The 23211-nt window shown below is 47.0% G+C and overlaps 1 protein-coding gene across 1 annotated transcript in view; it reads right to left on the bottom strand.

Moving 5' to 3' along the window:
- The window catches only part of LOC121556562 (kinesin-like protein KIF13A), a 44772-nt gene extending 26889 nt beyond the window's left edge, over positions 1-17883 (bottom strand). The window contains exons 1-12 of the mRNA XM_045212914.1: positions 17800-17883; positions 17190-17371; positions 12637-12862; positions 12345-12507; positions 11986-12129; positions 10943-11098; positions 8783-8947; positions 7191-7367; positions 6687-6838; positions 6381-6513; positions 3253-3399; positions 371-409 (exon numbers count right to left, since the gene is read on the bottom strand). Coding sequence (XP_045068849.1) covers positions 371-409; positions 3253-3399; positions 6381-6513; positions 6687-6838; positions 7191-7367; positions 8783-8947; positions 10943-11098; positions 11986-12129; positions 12345-12507; positions 12637-12862; positions 17190-17371; positions 17800-17867 — 1752 coding nt within the window. The 5' untranslated portion in view covers positions 17868-17883. The remainder of the gene's footprint in view (positions 1-370; positions 410-3252; positions 3400-6380; positions 6514-6686; positions 6839-7190; positions 7368-8782; positions 8948-10942; positions 11099-11985; positions 12130-12344; positions 12508-12636; positions 12863-17189; positions 17372-17799) is intronic.
- Positions 17884-23211: the final 5328 nt, after the last annotated feature.

The raw sequence follows: 23211 nt of genomic DNA, 5'->3' as shown, positions 1-23211 counted from the left end.
CTCCCACCCCCTGCGGCCCCTTCTCAGTGGCGCCCCCCTGTCTGCAAGCACATGACCAGAAGCTGGTTTCCATCCATCATGCCTCGTCATCATCATTGGCAGTAGTTAGGGTTGAACATTTCTGGGAAATCAACAAAAAAAAATCCAAGGTTTTCCAGAAATCCCACTTGGAGGATTCCCGGATTTCCTGTTAATTCCATCTTGATTCCATCTGGAAAACCTGGGATTTTTATATATATATATATATATATTATTTTTTTTACAGTTATGGGAGTACTAGGAGGCAGCACCATCCATCCATCATGCCTCATCATCATTGGCAGCAGTAGCAGCAGCAGCAGTAGTAGCAGACTGAGGAGTTACAGTATACCTGATAACTATCCATATCTCCATCCTCCTCCTCCTCCCTCTGGCAGGACAGAACACAGCACAGTACAGTACACTCAGTCAGTCAGTCAGTCAGTCAGTCAGACAGGCAGACAGACACTCAGTCAGTCAGACAGACAGACAGGCAGACAGACAGACAGACACTCAGTCAGTCAGTCAGACAGACAGGCAGACAGACAGACAGACAGGCAGACAGACAGACAGGCAGACAGACAGACACTCAGTCAGTCAGACAGACAGACACTCAGTCAGTCAGTCAGACAGACAGGCAGACAGACAGACAGGCAGACAGACAGACAGACAGACAGGCAGACAGACAGACAGACACTCAGTCAGTCAGACAGACAGGCACACAGAGTGGAGTATTTGTAGCCTACACACTCCTCTCCCCTGTCTGTAAGTGGCTCTGGATAAGAGCGTCTGCTAAATGACTAACATGTCAAATGTAAATACACTACAACTAGGGTCAGTGGTACTGGAGATGGCACTGGCTAACTAAATTACATTGTGTTTCTTCTCGAAAAGTTTGTAGCAGTGGGGGTAAAAGTTTGCTTATCGGTCCTTCTACATAAAAATGACCCCCCCCCCTCCCCCCCTCTCCCAGATCATTTTTATGTAGATGAACTGAGAAGCTCAGTTCTGGTGACTTTTTAAAAGGACGTTGTACTCCAAAATGAATGAACATCAAATTATGCTGACTCCCATCTAAAATATAATTTCCACCTCCAGAATTAAGCCCAATAACATATTGGCAAAAATATATTTTAAACATACTGGTCCATCCATACAGCCTATGCATGGTCCATATTATCAGGGATGCTATTAGCAACAGGCATTATCCCCTGTAGTCCAACTGATGCAGCATAGTGGTTATAAATACATAGGCTGAAGCATGGGGCTGCCCATCTGCATTTACCCTATTGGGTTAATCATTAGCTAGATCCCAAATGTGATCTTTTAACTAGTTAGCATCCTATTGATGAATTTTATGTCCCATATAATTTAGGCCTACCTGTTAGGGTAGCGTGGGGTAAACCGTCACCCGGGGTAATACGCCCCCTGCCTGTACTTCTCACAGAAACCATTTCAGTCCTATTTGTAAGTCGCTCTGGATAAGAGCGTCTGCTAAATGACGTAAATGTAAATGTAAAAAGTCACAATTTTTTCCCCCAACACTTTCCCTGGTTGCCACTACTCTTGCTCAACTAAAAATGTAATCTGTCTCACTCCCAAAACATGATTTTGAGATAGGTTGGCGTTTTATCCCCAAAAAAACTCTGGGTAAAAAAAAACAACAACATTTATACAGAAATTAAATGGTGCAGTTCGTACATATTTAAGAGTTGAGAAATAAATAAAGCAGGACTGGAAAGCTGGAATTCCCCTCTCTTTCACAAAAGCCATTAAAACCGCTGTTCTCCCACGTGATTGCAAGAATTGTTGTGCATTGACTGCTTGTCAGTTTCCCTCACTATGACACTCGTGACTTGAATGCGCCTCGAGCTTAATTTCTTTCTTGCATAGAACACACAGCAACAAGCCAACGAGGTAAATAGATCAACTATTCTATTAGGGTCTGAGTTTTCTATTCATTACTCGTTTTGTTTGCAGAAGAAAAGTAAATGTGGAATGTTCTGGCATAATAAAAAATAAAAAAATGTCATTTAGCAGACGCTCTTATCCAGAGCGACTTACAGGAGCAATTAGGGTTAAGTGCCTTGCTCAAGGGCATATCGGCAGATTTTTCACATAGTCGGCTCGGGGATAAATGTAGAATGTTCTGGCATCTTCAAAGTGCACCTCGGCAGAAATATTTGTTTTATGTTCCATATTTTTTGGGGGCGTGGCGGAAATGATTTTGCCGTGGCGCAGCGCCACAGCTAAAATGACTGCAGTGGAAACACTGTAGTCAACTTAAGGTGAAAAATAGTGGTCCAACTAGGAAATAGCCTAACCAGATCACTCAATGTATTCGATTGATACACAACAGTCAAATGTGTTGACCTTTCTACATTCTACACAGCAGATGAATATATTTCTATGGTTCCATCATTCTACAGATGTCTCCCTCCAGTGGAATAATTGATGATTGGCACCTTTCTTTCCCTACATCAGACAGCTTTGACATGGTAGCCTAAGGATCTTCCATCTGAAAACTACAGGATTTGGAGATTGATTATTGCTAGGATTTCATCATGTCCAGATACACAGTACAGTATTATAATACTGTAGATATCTCCAGTCCACCATTAGGCAGTAGAACTGTAGTCTAGTGCTAGGGTCTCATCCCAGGGCATGGTGTGTGTCTCTGTGTGTGTGTCTCTGTGTGTGTGTGTGTGTGTGTGTGTGTGTGTGTGTGTGTATGTATGTGTGTTACAGTAATGTGAACCCATACATTCTGCATCCTTCATTAGATTTACAGACAGCCTTACAGCAGCCCATAATCTAGTCATGGCAGTAGGCCCAGAACCAGAATCACCACCCGCTAGTCACACCACCACCATCACCATCTCCACTATCACCATCACCATCTCCATCTCCACTATCACCATCACCATCTCCATCTCCACTATCACCATCACCATCTCCATCTCCATCTCCACTATCACCATCACCATCTCCATCTCCACTATCACCATCACAATCCCCACCATCACCACTATCACCATCACCAACATGCTACATGAGTTTCCTTGACCAATACAGTACATATAACACCACATTTGTATATTTTTAAAGCGGAAGCAAATCTGACATTTAACATTGCCACACATCTCTTGCAAATTATTTGATATAGCAATATGCTGGATGTGATTGTGTGTGTGTGTGTGTGATAGTGTGTGTGTAGTGGTGTGTGCCACTGACCTGATAGCTGTCCAGGGGTCTCTGCAGCTTGGTGGAGCGTGCAGACACACAGCCGACAGAGACAGACAGAACAGCCTCCACCAACAGAGGAAGAGTCCCAGAGTCCTGCACCTGCTTCACACAGACCTGCAGCCTGCGAGAGTGACCCTGAGAACACACACGCCATCCATGCAGCCTGCTTAACATACAGACGGCCAATTACAATGAAGATTAGCACAGAAGAAAACCAGGACAAACAGGAAATTAGACGGCGTTCATCTTTTCCATTCATTTGGGATTGAGGCAATGAGGCATATAACTGGATCTACACAACCGATGTCGTGAGACGTGGTTTCATCTTGACATCACTCTACTTTGAAGGGCTGGAAACATCTGACAAACTTTATGAGTGAAATGTCCCTTTAAAAGTTACTTTAGCACTGCTTATTTATTGGTGTCCAGGTCACTATTTATCCATGGAGTCTGTGCTGTCCTGTTATCTGTCTGAGCTGGAACACTCCTCCAGTACTGATGTCCTTCCCTGGCTGTGTTACCTGTCTGAGCTGGAACACTCCTCCAGTACTGATGTCCTTCCCTGGCTGTGTTACCTGTCTGAGCTGGAACACTCCTCCAGTACTGATGTCCTTCTCAGGCTGTGTTACCTGTCTGAGCTGGAACACTCCTCCAGTACTGATGTCCTTCCCTGGCTGTGTTACCTGTCTGAGCTGGAACACTCCTCCAGTACTGATGTCCTTCTCAGGCTGTGTTACCTGTCTGAGCTGGAACACTCCTCCAGTACTGATGTCCTTCCCAGGCTGTGTTACCTGTCTGAGCTGGAACACTCCTCCAGTACTGATGTCCTTCTCAGGCTGTGTTACCTGTCTGAGCTGGAACACTCCTCCAGTACTGATGTCCTTCCCTGGCTGTGTTACCTGTCTGAGCTGGAACACTCCTCCAGTACTGATGTCCTTCTCAGGCTGTGTTACCTGTCTGAGCTGGAACACTTCTCCAGTACTGATGTCCTTCTCAGGCTGTGTTACCTGTCTGAGCTGGAACACTCCTCCAGTACTGATGTCCTTCCCTGGCTGTGTTACCTGTCTGAGCTGTAACACTCCTCCAGTACTGATGTCCTTCCCTGGCTGTGTTACCTGTCTGAGCTGGAACACTCCTCCAGTACTGATGTCCTTCCCTGGCTGTGTTACCTGTATGAGCTGGAACACTCCTCCAGTACTGATGTCCTTCCCAGGCTGTGTTACCTGTCTGAGCTGGAACACTCCTCCAGTACTGATGTCCTTCCCTGGCTGTGTTACCTGTCTGAGCTGGAACACTCCTCCAGTACTGATGTCCTTCTCTGGCTGTGTTACCTGTCTGAGCTGGAACACTCCTCCAGTACTGATGTCCTTCTCAGGCTGTGTTACCTGTCTGAGCTGGAACACTCCTCCAGTACTGATGTCCTTCTCCAGGCTGTGTTACCTGTCTGAGCTGGAACACTCCTCCAGTACTGATGTCCTTCTCAGGCTGTGTTACCTGTCTGAGCTGGAACACTCCTCCAGTACTGATGTCCTTCCTCAGGCTGTGTTACCTGTCTGAGCTGGAACACTCCTCCAGTACTGATGTCCTTCTCTGGCTGTGTTACCTGTCTGAGCTGGAACACTCCTCCAGTACTGATGTCCTTCTCTGGCTGTGTTACCTGTCTGAGCTGGAACACTCCTCCAGTACTGATGTCCTTCCCTGGCTGTGTTACCTGTCTGAGCTGGAACACTCCTCCAGTACTGATGTCCTTCTCAGGCTGTGTTACCTGTCTGAGCTGGAACACTCCTCCAGTACTGATGTCCTTCTCAGGCTGTGTTACCTGTCTGAGCTGGAACACTCCTCCAGTACTGATGTCCTTCTCAGGCTGTGTTACCTGTCTGAGCTGGAACACTCCTCCAGTACTGATGTCCTTCCCCTGGCTGTGTTACCTGTCTGAGCTGGAACACTCCTCCAGTACTGATGTCCTTCCCTGGCTGTGTTACCTGTCTGAGCTGGAACACTCCTCCAGTACTGATGTCCTTCTCAGGCTGTGTTACCTGTCTGAGCTGGAACACTCCTCCAGTACTGATGTCCTTCTCAGGCTGTGTTACCTGTCTGAGCTGGAACACTCCTCCAGTACTGATGTCCTTCTCAGGCTGTGTTACCTGTATGAGCTGGAACACTCCTCCAGTACTGATGTCCTTCTCAGGCTGTGTTACCTGTCTGAGCTGGAACACTCCTCCAGTACTGATGTCCTTCCCAGGCTGTGTTACCTGTCTGAGCTGGAACACTCCTCCAGTACTGATGTCCTTCTCAGGCTGTGTTACCTGTCTGAGCTGGAACACTCCTCCAGTACTGATGTCCTTCCCTGGCTGTGTTACCTGTCTGAGCTGGAACACTCCTCCAGTACTGATGTCCTTCCCTGGCTGTGTTACCTGTCTGAGCTGGAACACTCCTCCAGTACTGATGTCCTTCTCAGGCTGTGTTACCTGTCTGAGCTGGAACACTCCTCCAGTACTGATGTCCTTCTCAGGCTGTGTTACCTGTCTGAGCTGGAACACTCCTCCAGTACTGATGTCCTTCTCAGGCTGTGTTACCTGTCTGAGCTGGAACACTCCTCCAGTACTGATGTCCTTCCCTGGCTGTGTTACCTGTCTGAGCTGGAACACTCCTCCAGTACTGATGTCCTTCCCAGGCTGTGTTACCTGTCTGAGCTGGAACACTCCTCCAGTACTGATGTCCTTCTCAGGCTGTGTTACCTGTCTGAGCTGGAACACTCCTCCAGTACTGATGTCCTTCTCAGGCTGTGTTACCTGTCTGAGCTGGAACACTCCTCCAGTACTGATGTCCTTCTCAGGCTGTGTTACCTGTCTGAGCTGGAACACTCCTCCAGTACTGATGTCCTTCTCAGGCTGTGTTACCTGTCTGAGCTGGAACACTCCTCCAGTACTGATGTCCTTCTCAGGCTGTGTTACCTGTCTGAGCTGGAACACTCCTCCAGTACTGATGTCCTTCTCAGGCTGTGTTACCTGTCTGAGCTGGAACACTCCTCCAGTACTGATGTCCTTCTCAGGCTGTGTTACCTGTCTGAGCTGGAACACTCCTCCAGTACTGATGTCCTTCTCAGGCTGTGTTACCTGTCTGAGCTGGAACACTCCTCCAGTACTGATGTCCTTCTCTGGCTGCATCTCTACATCAGAGTAGTCCCCCTGCTCATTCAGCTCCTGGATAGAAGCCCACAGCTCAATCCGACGAGACACCTCACTCCACCTGCAGGGACACACAACAGGCAAGTGGCGGGTGAGTTTGTGTGTGTGTGTGTGTGTGTGTGTGTGTGTGTGTGTGTGTGTGTGTGTGTGTGTGTGTGTGTGCATGCATTCATGTATCCTTGAGATTATACATGCACGATATGTATGTACTCTACACACTGTGTGTGTGTGTACCTGTCTCGTAGTGTGCGTGTCTTGGCTTGCAGTGCGTCCAGCTCCCAGAGAGAGCGTCCGTTCCCGGCACAGCGGTGACCCCACACCTCGATGGCCAGCGCCCCGTCTGAGATGAACTCTAAAAACTCCTCCGTCACATGGACCACATTGTCCTACACACAGAGAGAGGGGAGGAACATGTGGCTATACAATATCAAATATTAAATATTGGCAGAAATATTAGAATAATGGTGACATAATGGGTCCTGGTCAAAAGTAGTAAACTGTATAGGGAACAGGGTGCCATTTGGGATGCAGACATATTCCAACTACAATCCTCAGCATCAGTGTCAGCCAGCAGAGGATGGTGTGAAATAACTTTCCCAAAATTCCCAGGTTTTCCAGAAATCCCAGTTGAAGAGTCCCGGAATCAGGAGGGAATCAGGAGGAAATCCAGATACCTCCAACCGGGAATTCTGGAAAACCTGGGAATTTTAGGAAAGTTACCAGAATTTTGTAACCCACCTTGCAGTGGTCGAAGCGGACAGTGAACTGGGCGTCGGGGGTGCGGGGCGTGGTGGGCGTGTCTGGGCTGACCATGGGCGGGGCCACCGTAGGCTCCGCCCCCTCCCAGAAGGTGTACTGGCAGAAGACAAAGTTGGACAGGTTGAGAGGCAGCCCCGTGGCCTCCCTGATACGTACCTGTAGAGAAGAAGATTACATTATTGTCCAATCTACACAGATCCAATGGAAGATGTTCTGCTTTATTCCAAATCCTCCAAAAGACACACAGACACATTAGTTAGAACAGAGGACAGTTATATATACTGAGGGGTTAGAACAGAGGACAGTTATATATACTGAGGAGTTAGAACAGAGGACAGTTATATATACTGAGGAGTTAGAACAGAGGACAGTTATATATACTGAGGAGTTAGAACAGAGGACAGTTATATATACTGAGGAGTTAGAACAGAGAACAGTTATATATACTGAGGAGTTAGAACAGAGGACAGTTATATATACTGAGGAGTTAGAACAGAGGACAGTTATATATACTGAAGAGTTAGAACAGAGGACAGTTATATATACTGAGGAGTTAGAACAGAGGACAGTTATATATACTGAGGAGTTAGAACAGAGGACAGTTATATATACTGAGGAGTTAGAACAGAGGACAGTTATATATACTGAGGAGTTAGAACAGAGGACAGTTATTTATACTGAGGAGTTAGAACAGAGGACAGTTATATATACTGAGGAGTTAGAACAGAGGACAGTTATATATACTGAGGAGTTAGAACAGAGGACAGTTATATATACTGAGGAGTTAGAACAGAGGACAGTTATATATACTGAGGAGTTAGAACAGAGGACAGTTATATATACTGAGGAGTTAGAACAGAGGACAGTTATATATACTGAGGAGTTAGAACAGAGGACAGTTATATATACTGAGGAGTTAGAACAGAGGACAGTTATATATACTGAGGAGTTAGAACAGAGGACAGTTATATATACTGAGGAGTTAGAACAGAGAACAGTTATATATACTGAGGAGTTAGAACAGAGAACAGTTATATATACTGAGGAGTTAGAACAGAGGACAGTTATATATACTGAGGAGTTAGAACAGAGGACAGTTATATATACTGAGGAGTTAGAACAGAGGACAGTTATATATACTGAGGAGTTAGAACAGAGGACAGTTATATATACTGAGGGGTTAGAACAGAGAACAGTTATATATACTGAGGAGTTAGAACAGAGAACAGTTATATATACTGAGGAGTTAGAACAGAGGACAGTTATATATACTGAGGAGTTAGAACAGAGGACAGTTATATATACTGAGGAGTTAGAACAGAGGACAGTTATATATACTGAGGAGTTAGAACAGAGGACAGTTATATATACTGAGGAGTTAGAACAGAGGACAGTTATATATACTGAGGGGTTAGAACAGAGAACAGTCATACTATGGCACCCGTTGAGCAGTTAGGGGGTTAAGTGCCTTGCTCAAAGGCACAATGGCAGGAGATGGCATCTAGGACAATGATGGCATCAACCCTACAGGACACAGACAGACAGCAGTAGTTTGTGTATGTGAGACGTACCCTGCAGGTGAGTTTCCTGGCCATGTGGACGATCTCTCCCTGTGTGTCCATCACATCGTAGAAACTGCTCTCACTGGAGTTCTCTGACGAGTCATCTCCCCCCGCCAGCCTCTCCGGCACCGCACCGCTAACACGCATCAGCTCTACGTGGAGCCTGCCGGCTACCTGTCACACACCAGGGGGTACAGACACAGCACATCATCAACACACATCAGTACAGGACTAAACAGCTGCTGAGTACAGACAGAGAAGGCAGATTAAACAGGTGCTGAGTACAGACAGAGAAGACAGATTAAACAGCTGCTGAGTACAGACAGAGAAGACAGATTAAACAGCTGCTGAGTACAGACAGAGAAGACAGATGAAACAGGTGCTGAGTACAGACAGAGAAGAAAAGACAGATAAACAGCTGCTGAGTACAGACAGAGAAGACAGATTAAACAGCTGCTGAGTACAGACAGAGAAGACAGATTAAACAGCTGCTGAGTACAGACAGAGAAGACAGATTAAACAGCTGCTGAGTACAGACAGAGAAGACAGATTAAACAGCTGCTGAGTACAGACAGAGAAGACAGATTAAACAGCTGCTGAGTACAGACAGAGAAGACAGATTAAACAGCTGCTGAGTACAGACAGAGAAGACAGATTAAACAGCTGCTGAGTACAGACAGAGAAGACAGATTAAACAGCTGCTGAGTACAGACAGAGAAGACAGATTAAACAGCTGCTGAGTACAGACAGAGAAGACAGATTAAACAGCTGCTGAGTACAGACAGAGAAGACAGATTAAACAGCTGCTGAGTACAGACAGAGAAGACAGATTAAACAGCTGCTGAGTACAGACAGAGAAGACAGATTAAACAGCTGCTGAGTACAGACAGAGAAGACAGATTAAACAGCTGCTGAGTACAGACAGAGAAGACAGATTAAACAGCTGCTGAGTACAGACAGAGAAGACAGATTAAACAGCTGCTGAGTACAGACAGAGAAGACAGATTAAACAGCTGCTGAGTACAGACAGAGAAGACAGATTAAACAGCTGCTGAGTACAGACAGAGAAGACAGATTAAACAGCTGCGGAGTACAGACAGAGAAGACAGATTAAACAGGTGCTGAGTACAGACAGAGAAGACAGATTAACACCAGGTACAAAGAGTTTTCCAGAAGCCATTTGAATCTCCATGGTAGAAACGTGGACAGACACATATTGAGAACAAGCAATTCATTTAAAAATAATAATTTAGTAGATGCTCTTATCCAGAGTGACTTACAGGAGCAATTAGAGTCAAGTGTCTTGCTCAAGGGCACATTGACAGATTTTTCACCTAGTCAACTCGGGGATTCGAACCAGCGACCTTTTGGTTACTTGTCCAACGCTCTTAACCACTAGGCCAGGGTTTCCTAAACTCAGTCCTGCCACCCCCGCCGGCGCAAATTTAGGGTTTTGCCCTAGCACTACACAGTTTATTCAAATAACCAACTCAACATCAAGCTTTGATTATTTTAATCAGCTGTGTAGTGGTAGGACAAAAACCAAAAGGTGCACCCCAGGGGGAGCTCCAGGACCGAGTTTGGGAAACCCTGCTCTAGGCTACCTGCCGCCCCAGCAAGGAACTGAAATACTACCATGAAGTTGATAACAGCACAATCCCTCTGTATCATTACCATCTTTAATCATTACCAAACCTCCTTAAGTGAGATGTGTGTGTATCTATCTGTGTGTGTGTGTGTCTGTGTGTGTGTGTGTGTGTGTGTGTGTGTGTGTGTGTGTGTCATGCGTTCCTTTCTGTGTGCGTCACAGGAGGCTGCTGAGGGGAGGACGGCTCATAATAATGGCCGGAACGGTGCAAATGGAATGGCATCAAACACGTGGAAACCGTGTGTTAGATGTATTTGATACCATTCCACCTATTCCGCTCCAGCCATTACCACAAGTCTGTCCTCCCCAATTAAGGTGCCACCAACCTCCTGTGGTGTGTGGGTATCTGTGTGTGTATCTGTGTGTGTATCTGTGTGTGTATCTGTGTGTGTATCTGTGTGTGTATCTGTGTGTGTATCTGTGTGTGTATCTGTGTGTGTATCTGTGTGTGTATCTGTGTGTGTATCTGTGTGTGTATCTGTGTGGGTATCTCTGTGTGTGTGTGTGTGCTGTTCTCTCACCTCCCCCTGCTGGCTGATGATGGGAACAGCGTACTGTAGTCTGATGTCGTGGAAAAGGCACTCCAGAAAGACGTTGGCCACTCCTATCAGGTTGTGGTTCTCCTGAGCTTCATAGAAGGGCTCACTGTGCTGCTTGTGGTTGTTCAGCTTGGTATACTGATCAGGGAAACATGATACAAACACACCCCTGAAAACTTCACCCATCATCCAATTATCATCTTGATCACTGAGAAAGAATACTTTATCCCTCCCACAATCACTTCCAGCAGTGTCTCCCATCGGAACATGATTCCTTCGACCCCTCCCCTCTATCCCCCTCCCCTCCCCTCCTCTCTCCTCTCCTCTCCTCTCCTCCTCTCCTCTCCTCTCCTCTCCTCTCCTCCCTTCTCTCCTCTCCTCTCCTCCCCCCCTCTCTCCTCTCCTCTCCCCCTCACCATCCCTCTCTCCTCTCCTCTCCCCTCCTCTCACCATCCCTCTCTCCCTCCCCTCCTCCCCTCTATCCCCCTCACCATCCCTCTCTCCCCTCCCCTCACCATCCCTCTCTCCCCTCCCTCCTCCCCTCTATCCCCCCTCTCCCTCCCCTCCTCCCCTCTATCCCCCCTCTCACCATCCCTCTCTCCCCTCCCCTCACCATCCCTCTCTCCCCTCCCCTCCTCCCCTCTATCCCCCTCTCACCATCCCTCTCTCCCCTCCCCTCACCATCCCTCTCTCCCTCCCCTCCTCCCCTCTATCCCCCCTCTCACCATCCCTCTCTCCCTCCCCTCCTCCCCCTCTATCCCCCCTCTCACCATCCCTCTCTCCCCCTCCCCTCACCATCCCTCTCTCCCCTCCCCTCCTCCCCTCTATCCCCCCCCTCTCACCATCCCTCTCTCCCCTCCCCTCACCATCCCTCTCTCCCTCCCTCCTCCCCTCTATCCCCCCCTCTCACCATTCCTCTCTCTCCTCACCTCCTCTCTCCTCCTCTCCTCTTCCTCTCACCATTCCTCTCTCTCTCTCTCTCCTCCCCTCCTCTCTCCTCCCCTCCTCCCCTCTCCTCCTCTCACCATGTCCTCTGCTCCCTCCTTCCAGTCTCTGTAGTGGTCTCTCATGTCCACTAGTTTGTTCTCCAGCTTCTCGATGGTCCACACCTGAGTCCCCTTCCCTTTCCTCCTCACCTGGATGGCTGGTTCACTCACTATGGCTCCACGCTGAACCAAGACACACTGACTCTCAACTTGATATCATGTACTGAACAAAGTTCTACAAATGAAAGCCTGTTTGTGTACAAGTTATCATATTAATAATACAACACAATCAGACCATCTCATTGTACCGTATGTACAGTATATGACAAAACATGATACATCACTGATAACGTGTGTGTGTGTGTGTGTGTGTGTGTGTGTATGCAGAGGTTGGTCACCTTGCGGTTGGCGCTGAGGTTAGCTGCAGGGATCTGGAGGGTGACCTGGTAGTCAGTCAGTTTGTTCATCTCCTCTGCCAGGAAGTTGGCCTCTCTCACCAGGGCGTTAGCCTTCACAACTTGCTCCCTCAGCCTGGACAGACTCTGACGGAACAGCTCGTCCCTGACAGACACACAGAGGAAATACAAAGACCATTCAGACGTGTGGCTGTGTACCAAACATCTTACAAGTTGTTTAGATTTTCATTGCTCCTGCATCCAAAGCCGTAGCATGTGTGTGTGTTCCCCTCACCTCTCCTCAGTCCAGAGGCGTATCTTGCTGTGATGTGATGGTGTGTGTGTGGGGAAGGTGAGGCGGTCGCTGCTGGATCGCTGGTGCTGATTGGTCCTCTCAGGAGACAGCTGTTGCCGTAGTGACTCCAGCTCTCTCTCGTACATCATCCTCTGTTCCTCCAGCGCCGTGCGTTTCTCCTCCAGGTACTGCTTCTCTAAGACCTGGACCACGTTCTGCATGGGATCTATAGGAGAGATAACATACTGTTAAAACATACTGCTTCTCTAAGACCTGGACCACGTTCTGCATGGAGTCTATAGGAGAGATAACATACTGTTAAAACATACTGCTTCTCTAAGACCTGGACCACGTTCAGCATGGAGTCTATAGGAGAGATAACATACTGTTAAAACATACTGCTTCTCTAAGACCTGGACCACGTTCTGCATGGAGTCTATAGGAGAGATAACATACTGTTAAAACATACTGCTTCTCTAAGACCTGGACCACGTTCTGCATGGGATCTATAGGAGAGATAACATACTGTTAAAACATACTGCTTCTCTAAGACCTGGACCACGTTCTGCATGGGATCTATAGGAGAGATAACATACTGTTAAAACATACTGCTTCTCTAAGACCTGGACCACGTTCTGCATGGGATCTATAGGAGAGATAACATACTGTTAAAACATACTGCTTCTCTAAGACCTGGACCACGTTCTGCATGGGATCTATAGGAGAGATAACATACTGTTAAAACATACTGCTTCTCTAAGACCTGGACCACGTTCTGCATGGGATCTATAGGAGAGATAACATACTGTTAAAACATACTGCTTCTCTAAGACCTGGACCACGTTCTGCATGGGAGTCTATAGGAGAGATAACATACTGTTAAAACATACTGCTTCTCTAAGACCTGGACCACGTTCTGCATGGGATCTATAGGAGAGATAACATACTGTTAAAACATACTGCTTCTCTAAGACCTGGACCACGTTCTGCATGGGATCTATAGGAGAGATAACATACTGTTAAAACATACTGCTTCTCTAAGACCTGGACCACGTTCTGCATGGGATCTATAGGAGAGATAACATACTGTTAAAACATACTGCTTCTCTAAGACCTGGACCACGTTCTGCATGGGATCTATAGGAGAGATAACATACTGTTAAAACATACTGCTTCTCTAAGACCTGGACCACGTTCTGCATGGGATCTATAGGAGAGATAACATACTGTTAAAACATACTGCTTCTCTAAGACCTGGACCACGTTCTGCATGGGATCTATAGGAGAGATAACATACTGTTAAAACATACTGCTTCTCTAAGACCTGGACCACGTTCTGCATGGGATCTATAGGAGAGATAACATACTGTTAAAACATACTGCTTCTCTAAGACCTGGACCACGTTCTGCATGGGATCTATAGGAGAGATAACATACTGTTAAAACATACTGCTTCTCTAAGAGGTGTAGTGGTGTGTGTAGTGGTGTGTGTAGTGGTGTGTGTGTGTAGTGGTGTGTGTAGTGGTGTGTGTAGTGTAGTGGTGTGTGTAGTGTAGTGGTGTGTGTGTGTAGTGGTGTGTGTAGTGGTGTGTGTGTGTGTGTAGTGGTGTGTGTGTGTGTAGTGGTGTGTGTAGTGTAGTGTGTGTGTAGTGGTGTGTAGTGTAGTGGTGTGTAGTGTAGTGGTGTGTGTAGTGTAGTGGTGTGTGTGTGTATTGTAGTGGTGTGTGTGTGTAGTGGTGTGTGTGTGTGTATTGTAGTGGTGTGTGTAGTGGTGTGTGTGTGTAGTGGTGTGTGTGTGTGTAGTGGTGTGTGTGTGTGTAGTGGTGTGTGTAGTGGTGTGTGTGTGTAGTGGTGTGTGTGTGTGTAGTGGTGTGTGTAGTGTAGTGGTGTGTGTAGTGGTGTGTGTAGTGTAGTGGTGTGTGTGTAGTGGTGTGTGTAGTGGTGTGTGTAGTGTAGTGGTGTGTGTGTGTGTGTGTGTAGTGGTGTGTGTGTAGTGGTGTGTGTGTGTAGTGGTGTGTGTGTGTGTAGTGGTGTGTGTGTGTGTAGTGGTGTGTGTGTGTAGTGGTGTGTGTGTGTGTAGTGGTGTGTGTGTGTATTGTAGTGGTGTGTGTGTGTAGTGGTGTGTGTGTAGTGGTGTGTGTAGTGTAGTGGTGTGTGTGTGTATTGTAGTGGTGTGTGTGTGTATTGTAGTGGTGTGTGTGTGTGGTGTGTGTGTGTAGTGGTGTGTGTGTGTGTAGTGTAGTGGTGTGTGTGTGTAGTGGTGTGTGTGTGTAGTGGTGTGTGTGTGTAGTAGTGGGATAGCAGCCTCTCCCACAGAGCAGGTGCAAGGCTGCAGGTCATCCCACCTAATGTGAACAGAACAGGGGCATGACAAATACACACACACACACGAGACAGCTTGTGTAACATAACGGCTGCATCACAGGGAAAGAGAGGAGAGAGAGGAGAGGCCAGCTGTGTCCCACAGGTACCCTAGAGGGAGACTAGTGTCCCACAGCTACCCTAGAGGGAGACTAGTGTCCCACAGCTACCCTAGAGGGAGACTAGTGTCCCACAGCTACCCTAGAGGGAGACTAGTGTCCCACAGCTACCCTAGAGGGAGACTAGTGTCCCACGGCTACCCTAGAGGGAGACTAGTGTCCCACAGCTACCCTAGAGGGAGACTAGTGTCCCACAGGTACCCTAGAGGGAGACTAGTGTCCCACAGCTACCCTAGAGGGAGACTAGTGTCCCACAGGTACCCTAGAGGGAGACTAGTGTCCCACAGGTACCCTAGAGGGAGACTAGTGTCCGCAGCTACCCTAGAGGGAGACTAGTGTCCCACAGCTACCCTAGAGGGGAGACTAGTGTCCCACAGGTACCCTAGAGGGGAGACTAGTGTCCCACAGCTACCCTAAGAGGGAGACTAGTGTCCCACAGGTACCCTAGAGGGAGACTAGTGTCCCACAGGTACCCTAGAGGGAGACTAGTGTCCCACAGCTACCCTAGAGGGAGACTAGTGTCCCACAGCTACCCTAGAGGGAGACTAGTGTCACAGGTACCCTAGAGGGAGACTAGTGTCCCACAGGTACCCTAGAGGGAGACTAGTGTCCCACAGGTACCCTAGAGGGGAGACTAGTGTCCCACAGGTACCCTAGGAGGGAGACTAGTGTCCTACAGCTACCCTAGAGGGAGACTAGTGTCCCACAGCTACCCTAGAGGGAGACTAGTGTCCCACAGCTACCCTAGAGGGAGACTAGTGTCCCACAGCTACCCTAGAGGGAGACTAGTGTCCCACAGCTACCCTAGAGGGAGACTAGTGTCCCACAGCTACCTAGAGGAGACTAGTGTCCCACGGCTACCCTAGAGGGAGACTAGTGTCCCACAGCTACCTAGAGGGAGACTAGTGTCCCACAGCTACCCTAGAGGGGAGACTAGTGTCCCACGGCTACCCTAGAGGGAGACTAGTGTCCCACGGCTACCCTAGAGGGAGACTAGTGTCCCACGGCTACCCTAGAGGGAGACTAGTGTCCCACGGCTACCTAGAGGGAGACTAGTGTCCCACAGCTACCCTAGGGGGAGACTAGTGTCCCACAGCTACCCTAGAGGGAGACTAGTGTCCCCACAGCTACCCTAGAGGGGAGACTGGTGTCCCACAGCTGCCTAGAGGGACTAGTGTCCCACAGCTGCCCTAGAGGGAGACTAGTGTCCCACGGCTACCCTAGAGGGAGACTGGTGTCCCACAGCTACCCTAGAGGGAGACTAGTGTCCCACAGCTACCCTAGAGGGAGACTAGTGTCCCACAGCTACCCTAGAGGGAGACTAGTGTCCCACAGCTACCCTAGAGGGAGACTAGTGTCCCACGGCTACCCTAGAGGGAGACTAGTGTCCCACGGCTACCCTAGAGGGAGACTAGTGTCCCACAGCTACCCTAGAGGGAGACTAGTGTCCCACGGCTACCCTAGAGGGAGACTAGTGTCCCACAGCTACCCTAGAGGGAGACTAGTGTCCCACGCTACCTAGAGGGAGACTAGTGTCCCACAGCTACCCTAGAGGGAGACTAGTGTCCCACGGCTACCCTAGGAGACTAGTGTCCCACAGCTACCCTAGAGGGAGACTAGTGTCCCACGGCTACCCTAGAGGGAGACTAGTGTCCCACAGCTACCCTAGAGGGAGACTAGTGTCCCACGGCTACCCTAGAGGGAGACTAGTGTCCCACAGCTACCCTAGAGGGAGACTAGTGTCCCACAGCTACCCTAGAGGGAGACTAGTGTCCTCCATCGCAAGTCAAGTGGCTCTAAAATAAACTTCTGGTGTCGGGGTTGAAGAGGAGAGGCCATGGAGCTCTTTCCGGGAATCATCCAGTTCATACCTGCAGTGCTAACGCAACACTGTGTATATCGTTGAATATAGTGTTGCAAAATTCCAGTAATTTTCCCAAAACTCCCACATTTTCTAGAAATCCCGGTTGGAAGATTACCGGAATCTAGAGGGAATAAACTGAAAATCCGGGAATCTTTCAAATGGGATTTCAATAAAACCTAGTTCGGCGTTACAGAAGTTATCATACATACCGTTGTTTCCCAGGGTCTTCATCATGACCTCCATCTGGGCGAACTCATAGCTGTAGTCCTGTTCAGAGGAGGCCTCGCTGGCTGTCTCTACGTCCACCTCTACAAAGCTCTCCCTGGGGGACGCACGCTCCCTCTCCAGCTCCTTCAGACGCTCACGCCTCTTACGCCCAGGCAGGTTTATCCTACAACACACAGGATTTACACTCACTTCCTGCTTCTACTGCATATGTGGCAGCTAAAGGGTGTCACAATTCCAGTAACTTTCCCTAAATTCTCAGGTTTTCCAGAAATCCTGGTTGGAGGATTCCGGATATCCTGCTGATTTTGGAAATCTTACAACCAGGATTTCTGGAAAACCTGGAAATATTGGGAAAGTTACCCGGCGGCTGGTTAATAACTTAGATCATGGTTCTAAGACCTGGAGAGATACTGGCTGTGCTGGCTTTTGTTCCAGACCATCACTAACATACCTTATTCAAGTACTGTACTGTACACAGGGGAGTTGAACTCTCAGTTCACATTAGTGCAGGCTGCAGCTAGCTAAACATTTTGTTAGTCTCTGGTTAACTTTGTCCAGTATGTGTTCATGTTCTGAAGAGCAACTCCTCACCTGAAGAAGTGGTTGTTGCCCCATAATATACGGTCTCCATGCCACAGGTGGACCAAGGACTCAGTCATGGTTCCATTCACACAGGTTCTGTTGGAGCAGAACAATACAGTCTGATGATGTCATATTGAGGTGAGTTGTGGGAGTAGACATCCCATCCTACTGTACCTCCTCTTCCACACAGTAAACAATACAGCACATCAAATATCCTCCTATCACCACCAACAGTAAAGACTATCTATGAGATATCCTCCTATCACCACCAACAGTAAAGACTATCTATGAGTTATCCTCCTATCACCACCAACAGTAAAGACTATCTATGAGATATCCTCCTATCACCACCAACAGTAAAGACTATCTATGAGATATCCTCCTATCACCACCAACAGTAAAGACTATCTATGAGATATCCTCATATCACCACCAACAGTAAAGACTATCCATGAGATATCCTCCTATCACCACCAACAGTAAAGGTATCTATGAGATATCCTCCTATCACCACCAACAGTAAAGACTATCTATGAGATATCCTCATATCACCACCAACAGTAAAGACTATCTATGAGATATCCTCCTATCACCACCAACAGTAAAGACTATCTATGAGATATCCTCCTATCACCACCAACAGTAAAGACTATCTATGAGATATCCTCCTATCACCACCAACAGTAAAGACTATCTATGAGATATCCTCCTATCACCACCAACAGTAAAGACTATCTATGATATATCCTCATATCACCACCAACAGTAAATACTATCTATGAGATATCCTCCTATCACCCACCAACAGTAAAGACTATCTATGAGATATCCTCATATCACCACCAACAGTAAAAATACTATCTATGAGATATCCTCCTATCACCCACTAACAGTAAAGACTATCTATGAGATATCATCCTATCACCACCAACAGTAAAGACTATCTATGAGATATCCTCATATCACCACCAACAGTAAAGACTATCTATGAGATATCCTCATATCACCACCAACAGTAAATACTATCTATGAGATATCCTCCTATCACCCACCAACAGTAAAGACTATCTATGAGATATCCTCCTATCACCACCAACAGTAAATACTATCTATGAGATATCCTCCTATCACCACCAATAGTAAAGACTACCTATGAGATATCCTCATATCACCACTAAGGCTGAACGATTTTGGAAAATAATCTAATTGCGATTTTTTGCCCCCAATATTGCGATTACGATTTAATTGCGATTTAATTTATTTATCCTTTTTCCCCTACAAAACATAATGAATGATTTAAATATGACCAACACAATAGTATATACATTTTATGTGAAATGTTCTTTCCCATAGGCTGGGTCTATTTGTTAGAATTAAATTCAAACACTGTATGACTTGAAATAAATGACATTTTATTGAACTGCTCATTACAGAAACATCTGTGGCTTTGCCACTGTGCATTTAAATAATTTAAACAAAGGGCATGAACTTTACTGTAAACACTGTGTTCAAAAAGGTACAGTCTTAAGAAAAAAATAATTTTTAATTGTATGTATCTTACTGCTCCCAAGTCAGTAACATTTCACACAACTGAAACAAGGAATTTGCTTTGAAAATATTTTGTAAAATCAAAGTAAATAAAGGTATAAATAAAATGAGAAATGCACTTTTAATTTAGACAAACTATTTTTATAAACGATTTGAATATTATAATATAAAATAGATGGGCCTCACTTATCTCAAGTACCACAACAATAACACACCACACAGACTAAAGTTCACTGTATGGCACTCCCCATTTATCGTTCTGATCAATAAAATACTGTAAACTCTTCCCGGCTCGGCTGTGCGCTTACCACACTATCGTAGTGCTAAAAAACTCCACCGTTTTAGTTCCGCGCGACTTTCTCTTTGCACTTTTTGTACAGCTCCTATGCCATCTGATAAGTATGTGCGGGAGGTTATTCTTTATCTATGTATTATGCCATAACGCTTGGTCACCGTGCTGGGGCATCATATCTTTGGCTATGAACTCGGTTATTTCTGATTTCTCGTGCCGTTTTGAATTACGTTCATACGGAGTGACCTTTCGAACATTTCTGTCAGTGATCCCTGTCTTGGTTTTGTCTTCTCTCTGCACTATCTCCATTTTGTCATACAACTGTCATGCATTGATTTGTGGTATTTTTTAAGTGCTGAACGGGTTTGTAGTATTCCCGTAATAGCAATCGGAGCCCGGCGTACTCTGCACAACACCTGTCCATCTGCTCAGCATCTTCTTTTAACCAAAATGTTCCACACCGCCGACTGCTGTTCATTCTTGATATTAATTATCACTGTGTCATTTTACTGTTCCGTCGCAGAGCCATTCCTACTAAGTCGTCACGTACCACCTCCTCGCTTTCTATTAAAATCTCGTTCAGTCAGTCGGCGTTTTCGTAGATACAATTAATCGTTCAGCCTAATCCCCACCAACATAAAGATATCTTGGGATATCCTCCTATCACCACCAACTAAAACTATCTTGAGATATCCTTATCCACCAACTAGAGGCTATCTATGAGATATCCTCCTACTCACCACCAACGTAAAGCTATCTATGATTATCCTCCTATCACCCGTAAGGACTATCTGTGAGATATCCTCCTACTCACCCCCAACTGCTTTGATTCCTCCTATCACCCCAACATAATACTTCTATGAGTATCCTCTATCACCACCTAAAGTATCTATGAGATATCCTCCTATCACCACCAACTAAGCTATCTATGATATCCTCCTATCACCACCAACAGTAAAGACTATCTGTGAGGATATCCTCCTATCACCACCAACGTAAAGGTATCTTAGATATCCTCCTATCACCACCAATAACTATCTATGTATATCCTCCTATCACCACCAACAGTAAATACTATCTATGAGTTATCCTCCTATCACCCACCAACTAGCTTCTTGGGTTTCCTCCTATCCCCAACTTCTTTTCTCCTTCACCCACCACATAAAGACTATCTTGATATCCTCCTATCACCACTACATAAATACTATCTTGAGATATCACTCCTATCACCACCAACAGTAGACTATCTATAGATATCCTCCTATCACCCAACGTACTTATCTATAAGGATGTCCTCCTATCCCACCAACAGAAGTTCTTTCCTCTATCACCCATAGAGACTATTATGAGTTCCTCCTATCACCACCAGCAGTAAAGACTATCTATATTCCTATCACCACCACATAAAACTATCTATGGATATCCTCCTATCACCACCAACATAGGGCTATCTATGTTATCCTCCTATCACCACCAACAGTAAAACTATCTATGGGTTACTCCTCCTATCACCACCAACAGTAACTATCTTGGATATCCTCCTATCACCACCAGCATAGAGACTATCTAGTTATCCTCCTATCACCACCAACGTAACTATCTTGAGATATCCTATCACCACCAACATAAAGGTATCTATGGTTCCTCTATCACCCCATAAGCTATATCAGTCTTGGCTTCGCCCCCAATTCACTACATAGGGGAATGTGTGCCATTTGGACCACCTCGTGTTCTGTTATGGGGGGGGGGGGGGGTTATGTTTATTTAAGCAGGACTAATTCAATTCAATTTCAATTCAATTTTTATTTTATTCCTTCTTATCACTAATATTCGAAGTGCTGTGCACACCCACCTAAAACCCCAAACCGCTAGTAATGCAGGTGTAGACTCTAGAAATCCGGCGAAAACCTAGGAAGAAACTGGGGGGTGGTTTCCTCAGAAATACCTCAGCTTGAGGTCATAGAAACTCCAGTCAGGTCCAGTTCACTCATCCATGAGTCTTGTTGTGTGTGGCGTACTGTGTGTGTGCCTGTTGTATGTGTGTATGTGTGTCTGTCTGTGTGTTGTGTGTGTGTGTGTGTGTTCTGTGTGCGTTAGCTCCCTGGCATTCTCAATGGGTGTGAGGTTGACCTCCCCCGTCTGGGCTGATCTCCAACACACAGTGCTCTGCCTGATACATCCCAAAGGCTGGATGTCCTGAGATTGTCTTCACCCACCTGTGTTCCTACACACACACACACACACACACACACCCTTTGTTCCACTTTCCCACCCACACACACACACACACACACACACACCACACACACACACCCAAGATATGTATTTCTATGATTCTGTGGGCGCCTTTCATCATTTAACATCTGATCTGAACACTAATCCACTTTCCCCCACAGGCTCACAGACACTAGAATATTTCACCACTTATGTTGATATTATGGCATTACTTCCCCACTGATATCATGAGGCCATTTCAAGCTGCTACAATACCTTTCTCCTTTCATCAACGGGGAACAAGATACTAAACAAGAGCTAAGTTAGTGAATCACTTAGTAAGGTCAGTGAAAAAGCTGATTGCTGTCCACTCCAACTCTCCCTCTCCCCTTCTCTCTCTCTCTCCCATTCTCTTCCCCTCTCTCATCACAGAGTGGGCGTAGTTAAACAAACATCCCACTTCCAGAGGATGTCCGACGCTCCTTCACTCCTGCAGCTGCATCAGCTCCTTAACATAACCCAAGTAAGTCAGTCTCTTGTTCATTCCATTATATGTGTGTGTGTGTGTGTGTGTGTGTTCTCCACCTGTTATGCAAGGCAGGCCCTAGCCGTCCCGGCCGGGCCCAGACACAGACCTGTTGTTCTGGAGGTCTGGAGGAGGCTTGGCTGCTGTCTCACATGCCTCACCCTGCCCCTCCGCTCTCTGTCTCCCTACCTGCCCCTCCGCTCTCTGTCTCTCACCCTGCCCCTCTGTCTCTCTCTCTCTCCCTGCCCCTCCGCTCTCTGTCTATCTCTCTCTCTCCCTGCCCCTGCCCCTCTCTCTCTCTCACTCTCTCTCTCACCCTGCCCCTCCGCTCTCTGTCTCTCTGTCTCTCTCTCTCTCCCTGCCCCTACACTCTCTGTCTCTCTCTCTCTCTCCCTGCCCCTCTGCTCTCTATCTCTCTCTCTTCCCTCCCTCTCTCTGTCTCTCTCTCTCTCTCTCCCTTTTTGCTCTCTCTCTCACTCTCTCTCTCTCCCCCTGCCCCTCTGTCTCTCTCTCTCTTCCCTCTCTCTCTCTCTCTCTCTCTCTCTCCCTTTCTCTCTCTCTCTCTCCCTGCCCCTCTGCTCTCTCTCTCTCTCCTCCTCTGCTCTCTCTCTCTCTCTCTCTCTCTCTCTCTCTCTCTCTCTCCCCCTCTCTCCTCTTCTCTTCTTCTCTTCTCTCTCTCCTGCCCCTCTGCTCTCTCTCTCTCTCTCTCTCTCTCTCTCCCTCCCCTCTCCTCTCTCTCTCTCTCTCCTCCCTCTCTCTCTCTCTCTCTCTCTCTCTCTCTCTCTCTCCTGCCCTCTGCTCTCTCTCTCTCTCCCTGCCCCTCTGTCTCTCTCTCTCTCTC

The sequence above is a fragment of the Coregonus clupeaformis genome, unplaced genomic scaffold (genome assembly GCF_020615455.1).
Source record: "Coregonus clupeaformis isolate EN_2021a unplaced genomic scaffold, ASM2061545v1 scaf0064, whole genome shotgun sequence".
Taxonomy (NCBI): Eukaryota; Metazoa; Chordata; class Actinopteri; order Salmoniformes; family Salmonidae; genus Coregonus; species Coregonus clupeaformis.
The sequence above is the reverse complement of the archived record's forward strand: the minus strand, read 5'-3'. Positions and strand labels throughout refer to the sequence as shown.